At 42.8% G+C, this 12,440-nt stretch overlaps 1 protein-coding gene across 1 annotated transcript in view; it reads left to right on the top strand.

Moving 5' to 3' along the window:
• The first annotated feature begins 1,146 nt into the window (after nucleotides 1-1,146).
• LOC138833123 (golgin subfamily A member 5-like) overlaps nucleotides 1,147-12,440 on the top strand; it is a 35,118-nt gene continuing 23,824 nt past the window's right edge. Inside the window, exons 1-3 of the mRNA XM_070031469.1 lie at nucleotides 1,147-1,312; nucleotides 4,660-5,233; nucleotides 11,038-11,259. Of these exons, the coding sequence (XP_069887570.1) occupies nucleotides 4,690-5,233; nucleotides 11,038-11,259 (766 nt within the window). The 5' untranslated portion in view covers nucleotides 1,147-1,312; nucleotides 4,660-4,689. The remainder of the gene's footprint in view (nucleotides 1,313-4,659; nucleotides 5,234-11,037; nucleotides 11,260-12,440) is intronic.

Below are 12,440 nucleotides of genomic sequence, written 5' to 3'. Positions count from 1 at the left end.
TTTGTTTTTGCTTAATGACTTCTCTGAACCAATTCTTCTCTCCCCAGAGTGTGTTGACATGTTTCTGTCCTGTCTCTCTCCCTCTCTCCCTCTCTCTCTCTCTCTCTCTCTCTCTCTCTCTCTCTCTCTCTCTCCCCTTCTCTCTCTCCTTTTATTTCTAACACTGATTTGCTAAAGTCAACATAGCTTGGAAGAACTAGAGCATGGAGTCTAAGGCGCCCAGGTTCTGGGGTAGTGTGGGGTCCTTAGTAAGGCTGGTAATCTTAGATAAGTTACTTAACTTCTTTGAGCCTTAATTCCCTCAACTTCCAAATGAGGACACTTGTCATTACAGTCAAATTGCTCCCATCTTCTTCACATTGTACATACAGAGTATTTAGTGAATTGTGTATTTCATTACTTATTTGGTAGCACTGGAGTTGAAAATCCTGCTTGCTAGGAAGGCACCTGAGCCATGCTCCAGCCGTTTTCCATTTCCATTCCTCGGGATATCCATTCACCAAGAAGCTAGGATTACAAATGCACCATCATCCCTAGGCCTGAATGCTGAATACCGATTTTTAGACTAAAATCCAAAGATTCCACAAGGTGTGTGCAGCACATAACTAAGATACCTCTGTTTGGAATTCTGCTATTTGGAGACGCCTTTGCCGGCCTTTTCCATCCTTTTGATCTCTGCAGACACCACCTGCAGCCTTCACAACTTAGGTGACGCTGGGAAGTTGTCTGGTTTACTCATTGCTTACGTAATATGTCTATGTCACTTGAAAGTGGGCTACACGGAATGCGGAATCATGTTTTCCCACAGTCTGCCATCGGCCTCAAACAAAACCAAGGTCTCCACGGTCTCCCACGGAAGCCGGCTGGGCAGCGCCACCCTGGCCTAAATAAATGAAGCCACTCCCGCGGTGGGCGTGGCCTCCAATGTTGTGCTGGCGGCGTTCAGGCCCGTGGACTGCTGGCGTGGAGTTACGTCACACGCACGCAGGCGCAGTCTTACACACCGCTGCAAACGTGTTAGGGGCGTGGCCAGTTGCGAGGTCCCTGCAGCGCCGATGCTGACGCCTGAATTGTCTATGGTTGGTTGGCGGCTCTGGGTTCCCCTCCGCTCAGGCAGTTCGAAAGGCCACTCTGTTTTGGGGTCCTCGCCGCACTTCCACGTCTCCCGGAAGAGGCCGCGGGGCTACGGCTGGTCCGGGAAGAGGCTGAGTCCCGGCCCTCCGCGGGCCGGCTGTGGTGGGGGCCCGGGCCCCAGAGGGCGACGAGGCCCCGGGGGCGACAGAGTCGCGGTGCCGCCGCAGGGAGTCCTCAGGTGAGGCGGCGGCGAGGGCCGGTGGACGAGTCCGGTCCACCCAGGCGTTAACGGCCCTAGAAGCGGGGCGCCGGCCTCGGTGTGTGCGGACGGCGCTCCGCGGTGCCGGCTGCGGGGCTGAGGGAAGGGGCCGACCCCACCCGGGGCGGCTGCGCCGCAGTGGGTCTTCGCCCACCCGGGACCCACGGCTGACAGGTGCCCTGGGCCCGGCCTCTCGCCCTCCGTGCTGACCCTGGTTCCCTCCGTCCACCTCTGGGGCACCCCACGCCACGCCACGCCCGCGAGCCCCGGCCTTTACCGAGGGCTGCGGACCGCCCGGGTCCGCCCCGGGCCCCTCGCGGGCTTTAATTAGGTCCACACTACCTAAGTGCACGGCGGTGTTTTAAGGCCCCATTAGCTTTAAAATGGGAAGAGCTAATACGTGCCATCTAGGGTGGTTATTATTATTGACATTATTGCTATTAGAGGTAATTAGCCCCCGACACCACCAGTTTTCACTTTACAATAATATTTTACACCTGTGTGGAATTTTATATGTCAAGTATCTCACCTCCATTTTCATTTGTTTTTGCATGAACTGTGAAATACATAGCACATCATCGTTACTCATTTTATAAAGAACAGGTTTAAAATTAGTTTTGGAGCGAGTAAGGTGCTGCACAGAGGTAATCCTTCCTACTCGAGAAGATTGAAGTTTCAAGGCCAGCCTGGGTTAAAAAGTTAGCCCGGAATATTCTTTTCCAGTTTTTTTTTTTAAGGATATTGCAACTTATTACATAATGTGGCTGTGAAAATTAAATGTAAAAATGTTTGCATAGCATCTGGCACACTCAAATTCTACTCAGTATTTATGAGTGGCTGTATATAGATGCTGGGTAATTCAAAACAGACATGCTGTTTATCCAACCATTCCTCCTTCCCCAACAGGGAGAGATAGGTGTTTAAAAAACAACTCATAATTATAAAACCTGGAGGTCTGTGAGGAAAAAGGAATGGAACAGGATAATATGACCTAATTAAATGGGAAGTAAAGAATTTTCAAACAGATGACATTTAAGTGAAGAGAGACCAAGAGCAAGACTTAGCTATGAAAAGTGTACCAAGCAAATCGAGTGTAGAATACACCCTAGAAATGGTGTTGACTTCCCTCAATGCTCTTTCTTTTATATCATGAGGGTCAGTAACTTCATCATTACATTTCTGTGGCACACTTTATAATAGTACTCATATCTATGTGTTAGTGGATGGTTGTATAATCATATTTCTTACTCTATGCTTAGTGTGTTCATAGTAGATTAGTGAGAATTTTTGCAGATGAACTCTAGACGTTTATGTGGATATCTAAATTATGTATAATGGTGTTTCAACATGATAGCTTTTCTATTGATTAGACTATTTTTTTCAGTTTTCAGCACTTTGCAATAAACCAGAGAATTATTTTATATACTACATTGGAATTTTGCCCCATATATCATTTGCTGTTTGGATACTGTATAAATTTGCTATGGCTACCGTAACAGAGTATTACAGACTAGTGTCTTGGACAATAAAAATTTATTTTCTCACTATTCTGAAGTCCAAGATAAAATGTTGTCAGAGTTTGTTTATTCTGATTCCTTTCTCTGATTTGTAAAGATACATTGCTTCCTGTGTATTCCCATGCTCTCTCTCATCTCTGTATGTCTATTTGTGTCCAGATTTTTTTTTCTTTTTTGGTGGGTTGTGGGGCTTGAACTCTGGGCTTGGGTGCTGTCCCTGCGCTCTTCAGCTCAAGGTGAGTGCTCTGCTGCTTGAGCCACAGCACCACTTCTGATTTTCTAGTGGTTTATTGGAGATAAGAGTCTCACGGACTTTCCTGCCCAGCCTGGGTTTGAACCGAGATCCTCAAATCTCAGCCTCCTGAGTAGCTAGGATTATAGGTGTGAGCCCCGGTGCCCGGCTTTGTGTACAGATTTTCTTATGAAAATGTCAGTTCAAGCAGGGCATATAGAAGTTCACACCTCTAGTCTTAGCTGTTTTGGAGGAAGAGATTGGCAGGATCATAGTTTAAGGTCAGCTCATGCCAAAAACTTTCCCATGACCAACCTGTAGCTGGATACAGTGGCAGGCATCTGTCACCTAAGCTATGTAAGAGTCTCAGGAGAGATTGAGAGGATCATGGTTCCAGGGTTAGCCTGGCAGAAAAGTTGAGACCATTTCAGTGGGCATGGTAGTCATCCCATTTAGAAAGCCTAAAGTAAGCAGGTTACTAAAGTAAGCATAACCCTATCTTAGAAAAATAACCAGTGAGCTGGGCACTGGTTGTTCACGCCTGTAATCCTAGCTACTCAGGAGGCTGAGATCTCAGGATCACAGTTCAAAGCCAGCCCAGTCAGGAAAAGCCGTGAAACTCTATCTCCAGTAAAACACCAGAAAACTGGAAATGGTGCTGTGGTTCAAGTGGTAGAGCACTAGCTTTGAGCTGAAGAGCTGAGGGACAGCACTCAGGCCCACAGTTCAAGCCCCATGACCTACAAAAAAGAAAAAAGAAAAAGAAAACCAGTGAAAAGCAGGGTGGGAAATGTGACTGAATTGCAGAGTACCTGCCTACTAAGCTAAAGGTCTTGAATTTAAACTCCAGTGCTACCACAAAAGCAGTTTGTTGGATTAGGGCTCACCATAGTGACTTATTTCAATTTTACACAATTTGGGGACTGTACAGTCATTGGGATTATCAATAAAACAAACACATTTCTGAGTTTGGAGCATAAGAATTTCGGGGGGGGGGGAGGGCTGGGAAGATGGCTCAGTGGTAGAGTGCTTGCCTTGCATGCCTGAGGCCCTGGGTTCGATTCCTCAGCACCACATAAGCAAAAAGAAAAAAGCCGGAACTGGCTCTGTGGTTCAAGTGGTAGAGCGCTAGCCTTGAGCTGAAGAGCTGAGGGTCAGCGCTCAGGCCCAGAGTTCAGGCCCCACTACTGGACCCAAAAAAAAAAAGAATTTCAGGGGGAACACAATGCAGCCCATAATAGATGTTTTTGCTACATTAAGATATTTCCCTCTTCAAAAATGTAATTAGGAAAACAGTTGTGATAGTTGTAGAGATGCTACTGGCAGCTTTAAAAAGAGTGCTTACAATATGCCAAGCATTTTGCAAAGTTTTTTTAAATTGTGTTAATCTTAAAACCATTCTGAACTGGGCATGGTGACATGCCTCTTTAGTGCCAGTTATTTAGGAGGCTGAAACAGGAAGGTTGGTTGAGCCTAAGAGTGAAGGTAACATTGGGATTGCAACTCAGAACTGTGTCACTCAGGAACTTAACACTCTCATGTTACTCTGTACTGATCATTTCTCATCCTTCCTACAGGTTCACCAATAGGATTATTTTGCCACCATCATGTCTTGGTTTGCTGATCTTGCTGGAAGGGCAGAAGATCTTTTAAATCGAGTTGATCAAGGGGCTGCATCAGCTCTCAGTAGAAAGGAGAACACTAGCAACACCACATATGGCAGAAATACTGATTATGCTGACCTTCACCAGCAAAATGCAGATTTGACTTACCAGACTGGACCTGAAGCCACTTACATTTCTCCAGCAGCTGATAATGTCCGAAACCAAAAAGCTACCATTCTAGCTGGCACTGCAAATGTGAAAGTAGGATCCAGGACACCTGGGGAGGCCTCCCATCCTGTTGAAAGTGCATCTGCCCCTAGGCCTTCATTCCAGTTTGTGCGAAGGAAAAAGTCAGAGCCTGATGATGAGCTGCTATTTGATTTTCTTAATAGTTCACAGAAGGAGCCTACTGGGAGGGTGGAAATCAAGAAAGAAAAGAGCAAGGCACCTGTCTTTCCCAGTTCTCAGACATCAAGTGTCAGTTCTGTAAATACCAGCCTGACCACTGCCAAAGCTACTGAAGAAAATTCTGAGAGTCAAAGCCACGGTAGATAACAAGTATTCTTTCTTTCCAAATTAAGCAAATTGAATGCATCATGGGCTAAAACATTCTGATACATTTCTCACCCCCTGCTATAGTATGAGTCCTCCTTGGTATGAGAACATTACATATGTCAGTGTGTGATGTAGTCAAGGTGGGCAGTATTGAATACCACTAATCAAAGGGAATTACAGTAAGGATCTTCAAAAACTCTGTTGGGTGCCTTTACCAAACCTACCATCTGAGTGTGTCATCCTCTCCCAACATCCTATAGAGAAGTAGCTGAGTAATTGAACTATGATTCTCAAGTTGAAGATACTGATCTGATAGTGAAGAGTTTAGAATTGTGTGTTTGTTTGTTTGTTTGTGGTGATTGAACCCAGAAACCTGCCCTCATGTCCTCAACCCAGATTTTTGGTTTTCAGCTATGTAATGGGTTGTAAAGTCACCTCTACAAGTGCATCTCACCAGCAAATGAGGTTAGCCTGGTGGCTCATTGAAGTACCTGCTAAGCATTTTAAAATAGGTAAACATGATTTGCTAAGAATTCTTTATATAGTTGATAGTTAATAGAAACATGTTCTTAAAAGTTAAAGCTTCTCCCATTTTGGCTGTTAATGAGTAGAATCTGTATCTTCAATATAAAACGTTGTAGAGCCTGTAATCCTAGCTATTCAGGAGGCTGAGATCTGAGGATCTCAGTCAGAGCTAGCCCAGGCAAGAAAGTCCGTGAGACTCATCTCCAATTAACCACCAGAAAACTGGAAGTGGCACTGTGGCTCAAGTGGTAGAGCACTGGCTATAGAAAAGCATGGTTTGAGGCTTGTCAAATAAGAGCAAGTAGTAGCATTGACTTAATCATTCCCAACATTTCTGCATTTCTTCTCAACTGTCTTCTGGTTAATTTTTTTTTTCTTGGTTGGACATGGGGCTTGAACTCTGGGCCTGTGCACTGTCCCTCAGCTCTTCAGCTCAAGGCTAGCACTCTACCACTTGAGCCACAATGCCACTTCTGGCTTTCTGAGTGGTTTATTGGAGATTAGAGTCTCAGGACTTTTCCTGCCCGGGCTGGCAATGAACTGTGATCCTCAGATCTCAGCCTCTTGAGTAACCAGGATTATAGTCCGGAGCCACCGGCACCTGGCTTCTTCTGGTTAATTATATAAATATTTATTTAAAACCTGAGTAAGGATCAAGTATCCAGTGGATAAGATAGATGTATAAACAAATCTGGCTGCTGATGGCTCCTCTCTGGAGGCTGAGATCTGAGGATCACAGTTCAAAGCCAGCCTGGCAGAAAAGTCCATGTGACTCTTATTGCCAGTTAACCACCAGAAAACTGGAAGTGGCTCCATGGCTCAACATAGTAGAGTGCTACTCTTGAACAGAAAAGCTGAGAGACAGCACCTAGACCCTGAGTTCAAACGTTCCCCCCCAAAAAATGTATAAACATAATTTACATATAATGCAGTAAATGAAGTGTTTGTGAGGTTAGGAGGAAGTAACTAATTGCCTAAGGTATTAAAGAGAAGGGTTCACTGAGGGTTTGTGTTTTGAACTGAGTCTTTTTTTTTTGTTGTTTTGTTTTGGTCGTGGGGCTTGAACTCGGCTTGGGCGCTGTCCCTGTGCTCTTCAACTCAAGGTGAGCCCTCTACCACTTGAGCCACAGCGCCACTTCCAGTTTTCAAGTGGTTTATTGGAGATAAGAGTCTCACGGACTTTCCTGCTCAGGCTGGCTTTGAACCATGTTGCTCAGATCTCAGCCTCCTCAGTAGCTAGAATTACAGGCATGAGCCACCGTTCCCGGCTGAGTCTTTTTTTAAAAAAAATAAGTTTTTTTTTATTGTGAAAATACCGTACAGAGGAGTTACAATTACATGAGCAAGGTAATGAGTTCATTTCTTATCAAGCATGAATTGAGTCTTAAAGCATGAAAAAGAGATTGGCACTTTAAAACAAAGTTGGAGATGGCATTCTAAGCAAAGAGCACAGAGTTTTCAATGGTAAATACATACAAGAAAGGCATAAGAAACTGGATACAGTTTCTGATGGACAGCAATGGAGGAATGAAGCCAGTAAAGAAAGTTGGGCCTGGCACTGGTAACTCATGCCTCTAATCATAGCTACTTAGGCTGATAGCTGAGGATTGTGATTTGAAGCCAGCCCAGGCAGGAATGTCTGTGAGACTCTTGTCTCCAATTAACCACCAAAAAGCTGGAAGTGGAATGGTAGAACTATCAGCCTTGAGAAAAAATGCCCAGGGACAGTTCTCAGACCCTGATATCAAGCCCCAGTTCTCTTTCTCTTCTGTCTCTCTCTGTATCTGTCTCTGTCTATCCGTCTGTTTGTCCATCTGTCTGTCTCTGTCTCTGTCTCTGTCTCTGTCTCTCTCTCTCTCTCTCTCTCTCTCTCTCTCATACACACACACACACACACATATGCATATACACAAAGAAATTTGGGAAGGGTTTGTGAAGGCTCTGTATAGCACTGTGCTTGTTTAAACCTATTTTTCCAGTGGATCATTGTGAAAGTTGGTCCTTGAACATTAGAATCACCTATGTGACTAATATATGAATTATTGAGTGCCTATAATTCTGATAATTGGGTGGCAAGCTTCCAAGGGGAGAGCCAGGCCGTGGTTGTTAATAAAAGTTGGAAGTGCCATAGTCAGAGTGACACGGATAGAAGTCTTTAGGCCCATAGTTAACATGAACAGTTTTTCTACTTTTAAGGAAACAATGGGCATTGTTAAAAAAAAAAAAAAAAAAAAGCTAGTCACCAGTGGCTCACACCTGTAATCCTAGCTATTTAGGAGGCTGAGATCTGAGGATCGCGGTTCAAAGCCAGCCCGGGCAGGAAAGTCCATGAGACTCTTTATTCCCAATAAACCACTCAGAAAACCAGAAGTGTTGCTGTGGCTCAAGTGGTAGAGCTCTAGCCTTGAGCTGAAGAGCTGAGGAACAGCACCCAGGCCCAGAGTTCAAGCCCCACAACCGACACACACACACAGAAGACTAAAGTGAACCTGATTGACAGGGCCACCCTTTTTCTGCCAATTTGCAGTACTACCTCTGTCATGTAATAAGTATGCAGTTATTCAGTCTTTTTCTGGGTACTTACTCTTGTTTCATTGGATTATTTGGGGGTGGGAGGGGTGCGGTCATGGGCTTGAACTCTGGGCTTGGGCTGTCCCTGCGCTCTTCAGCTCAAGGCGAGCGCTCTACCAGTTGAGCCACAGTGCCATTTCTGGTTTTGTGATGATTGAAGATAAGAGTAATTGAAGATAAGAGTCTCACAGACTTTCCTGGCAGGGCTGGTTTTGAACCATGATACTTAGATCTCAGCCTCCTAAGTAGCTAGGATTACAGGTGTGAGCCACTGGCACCTGGCTTCTGCCCTAATCATTTTCATCTCTCTCCATCTCATAGCTTGGGGTTTGGCTTGTTCTTGTTTTTCTAGCAGTTTTAATTGCATCATGAGGTTATTTACCTGAGCTGTTTCTGTTTTCTTTGTGTGTGCGCTTAGAGCTATACACTTTCCTCTCATAATTTTTCAAATCTTAACCTTTAAATTTCTTTCTGTGCTTGCTTGATCTAATGATATTTTACAGTCAGTTTTTACAATTTTTGGTTGGTTTTTATTAGCATGTATTACACAGAGAGGATTCATTGTAATATTGTATTCTAAGATGCATACAATGTATCCTAATCAACCTTACCTTCTCCATCACTTTCTCTTTCCCACTCCCCCTTCTTTAAACAATTTCAACATGTTTCATTGATCTATTTTTATTCATGCAAATGTGTTACTTGACCCAAATTCACCCTCATTTACCCTCTCCTCTTCCAATGTCCAGCTCCCAATCCAAGCCTGTTTTACTTTCTTTTTTTTTTTAGTTTAGTATGTATGAATTGTACTAGGGAGTTTCACTGTATTTCAGATATGCAAGTAGAATATTTTCCTCAGAATAAACCTCTCTATTGCTTTCCCTTCCTCTGTCCCACCAATCCTCTATTGATCACCAGCTTGCATTGAGCTTCCTTATGTTGTCTTCATACAGAGTTGCATTATATTTCTGAGCTATTCACCCTCCACTTCTCTTTCCCTCTCTCCTTCCATTCATCCTCCATATTTAGAATCATATTCTGTGTGTATGTGTATTTATGTGGGTATATATACTATATACATATGTACATGTCAGTAAATATATGTGTCCTTTAGGTCTAGCTTCTACATGAGCAAAAAATGCTTATGTCACTCAACATAATGTCTCCAGTTCCATTCATTTTCATGGCTGTGTAATAGTCCATATTAGGTGTGTACTATATTTCTTCACTCATCAACCTCAGTTGATGCCCAATTTGAATATTATGAACAGTGCTGAAATAACCATGGGTGTGTAGGTACCTTTCTTGTATATTGAGTTACACCTGTTTGGATGTATGATATTAGTGATATGACGGGATCATACGTTTGTTCTGTCTTAAACGTTTTGAGGAACCCCCATTCTGATTTACATAGTGGAAGTACTCATTTATATTCCTACCAGAATTGTATGAGTCCTCTCTTCCCTCACCATTTTGACTGGGTGAGATGAAATCTTAGTGTTATTTTGACTTGCCAAGGATGTTGAACATTTTTTAACATATCTAGTAACCATTTGTACTTCTGAGAACTGTCTGCTCAAATCACCTCCCATTTATTAGATTGCTTGTTCTTTTGCTGTTCTGCTTTTTTTTTTTTGTCAGTCATGGGGCCTGAACTCTGGGCCTAGGTGCTGTACCTCAGCTCGTCAGCTCAAGGCTAGCACTCTACCACTTGAGTCACAGCGCCATTTCCAGCTTTTTCTGTTTATGAGGTACTGAGGAATCAAACCCAGGGCCTCATGCATGCAAGGCAAGCACTGTACCACTGAGCCACCTTCCCAGCCCTGCTGTTCAGCTTTTGAGCTTTTTGTATATTCTGGGTCTTGCTTGTATATCCAGGCTGGCCTGGAACTTGAATCCTTCTGCCATGCCTCCCAAATAGGATCATATGCATGGACTACAAGCCTAGGTCTCATTGTGATTTGAATTAGCATTTATCATTAAAGACCTCGAGGATTCTTTTGCACAGTATAGTTTATGTTTTCATCATTTTAATGCATTTTTTTGTTACTGTTGATAGTGGGATTTGAACTCAGGGTCTGGGCACTGTTCAAGCTCTTCTTATACTTGATTTTTTTAATCACATAGATTCTTGTGCCTTCTCAACACTTTTTTTTTTGGTCGGTTGTGTGGCTTGAACTCTGGGCCTGGGTGTTATCCCTCAGCTCTTCAGCTCAAGGCTAGTGCTCTACCACATGAGCCATAGCACCACTTCTGGCTTTCTGGTGGTTTTATTGGAAATAATAGTCTCATGGACTTTCCTACCCAGGCAGGCTTTGAACTGTGATCCTCAGATCTCAGCCTCCTGAGTAGCTCGGATTACAGGCATGAGCCACCGGCTCCCAGCTTCCCCATTTTTTTTTTTTTTTCCATGATCTTTTCAGAGTCGAGGAAACAAATTCAGCCACTCACATTATTTTGTTTTTCTTCTTCCCAGAACTGTATTCTTACATTCTCTGCATTCATTTAGTGCCTAGGTTTTGGGGGTTCTTAGAGGTCTATAGGTTATATTTGTAAGAATGGATTTTTATCTATGGTGAAATTATTTTTGGCATTTTAGTTGTAACAGTCAACTCGCTGAAAGGCATCCTACCAAAGTAAACTACTAGTGTGTTTTTAGTGACTATGGCAATGTAACAAAATATATTCTGTTTTTGACAGAAGCTGCTAATAATTCAGATTCTATCCCTGAAGAGGATTCTTTAAAGGAAAACATATCATCAGACACTACCTGCACTGATCATAGCCCAGTGCCTGGCGATGGAGGCAAATCACATGAGCTGTCTAACCTCCGACTAGAAAACGAACTGCTAAGGAATGAAGTCCAGTCTTTAAATCAGGAAATGGCCTCACTACTTCAGAGATCCAAAGAAACTCAAGAAGGTTGGGCCTTATTTCAGTTGGATAGGATTAAGAATTCAATGTTAAAAAATATACTAAAAACTTTATATTGAATCAGACACAGTTTAGATGACACTTGTAAAATGGCATATTCATAGACATTTGAGCCTAAAATTAGGCAAAGAGACAAATCTTTTTACCAACCTAAATCATAGAATGTTGACTAGTTTGGTCTTTTTTTTTTTTTTTTTTTTTTTTTTTTTTTTAATTTAGACACTTTTAAGTCCTTACAGTTATACTTCAATACCTGGGTTCTTCTGTCTTTTTAGTTTGGTCTTAAGTAATCACTGCTGGGAGCCGAACATTAATAGTTGCTTACATTATTTGATTTATTTTCTCTGAACTTTGAGGAAGAACTGTTATATGGAAAGGTGGAATTAAGTGAAGTAGAAGACAGTAATTGGCAGGGTCACAATATTCCTATGTCAGGGGCAATAATAACATGGAATTCTATTTGAATAGTACTTTTCGAAGGTGGCCTAGAGTAAGAAATCTTCACATTTCTTAGAAATGATTAATTCAAAAGGAAATAATCTCATGACCATGTAGTAATAGGGGAGAGGTAAATTGATTTATTGGCTGAGGAGAAAATAAGAAATTGTAGCCCTGGTTCCGGAGGCTGAGAGTAGGGTGGGGGCACTGTGGGTAAAGTTTTGCCTAGGCTCAGAAGAAGGCCCAGGAGAGCAAAATAGGAAGATAGTTTTAGGACTGACTCTTTAAGCCAAGTGTGGTAGAATACATTTGTAATCTCAGAGGAGGATGAGTCAGAAGGATTTTGACTTTGAGGCTAGCTTGGGCTATGTAGCAAGACTTTGTCCCCTCCCCACCCCCAAAAAACAAACAGCTTTGCCCAGGTTTAATGAAATAGAGCATTGCCTGAAACCTGTAAAGTTTGCTTCAATATTGAAAAATATTTTTCCCCTAGGGGCACATTGCAGCTACAGATTTTAAGAGGATGTGGAAGCAACATTATGTTCTAATGGAACGCTACATTGCTTTTTCACACAGATTTCCTAGGTTACGAGAACATCCTCTACAACAGTAATTGAATAAAATTCTTTCCTGCTTTATCTTTAGATTTTGCTGTTGTTATGTCTTCCTAGTATGGGTGGGGAGCTTCTTTCTGTCAAGGGCAATTTGGATGTTTAACATCTTTTACATTT

This window comes from Dipodomys merriami, unplaced genomic scaffold, assembly GCF_024711535.1.
Source record: "Dipodomys merriami isolate MVZ:Mamm:240054 unplaced genomic scaffold, mDipMer1.0.p SCAF_200, whole genome shotgun sequence".
In the NCBI taxonomy this organism is placed as follows: domain Eukaryota; kingdom Metazoa; phylum Chordata; class Mammalia; order Rodentia; family Heteromyidae; genus Dipodomys; species Dipodomys merriami.
Note: the sequence above shows the minus strand (reverse complement) of the source record. Positions and strands in the feature narration are given on the sequence as shown.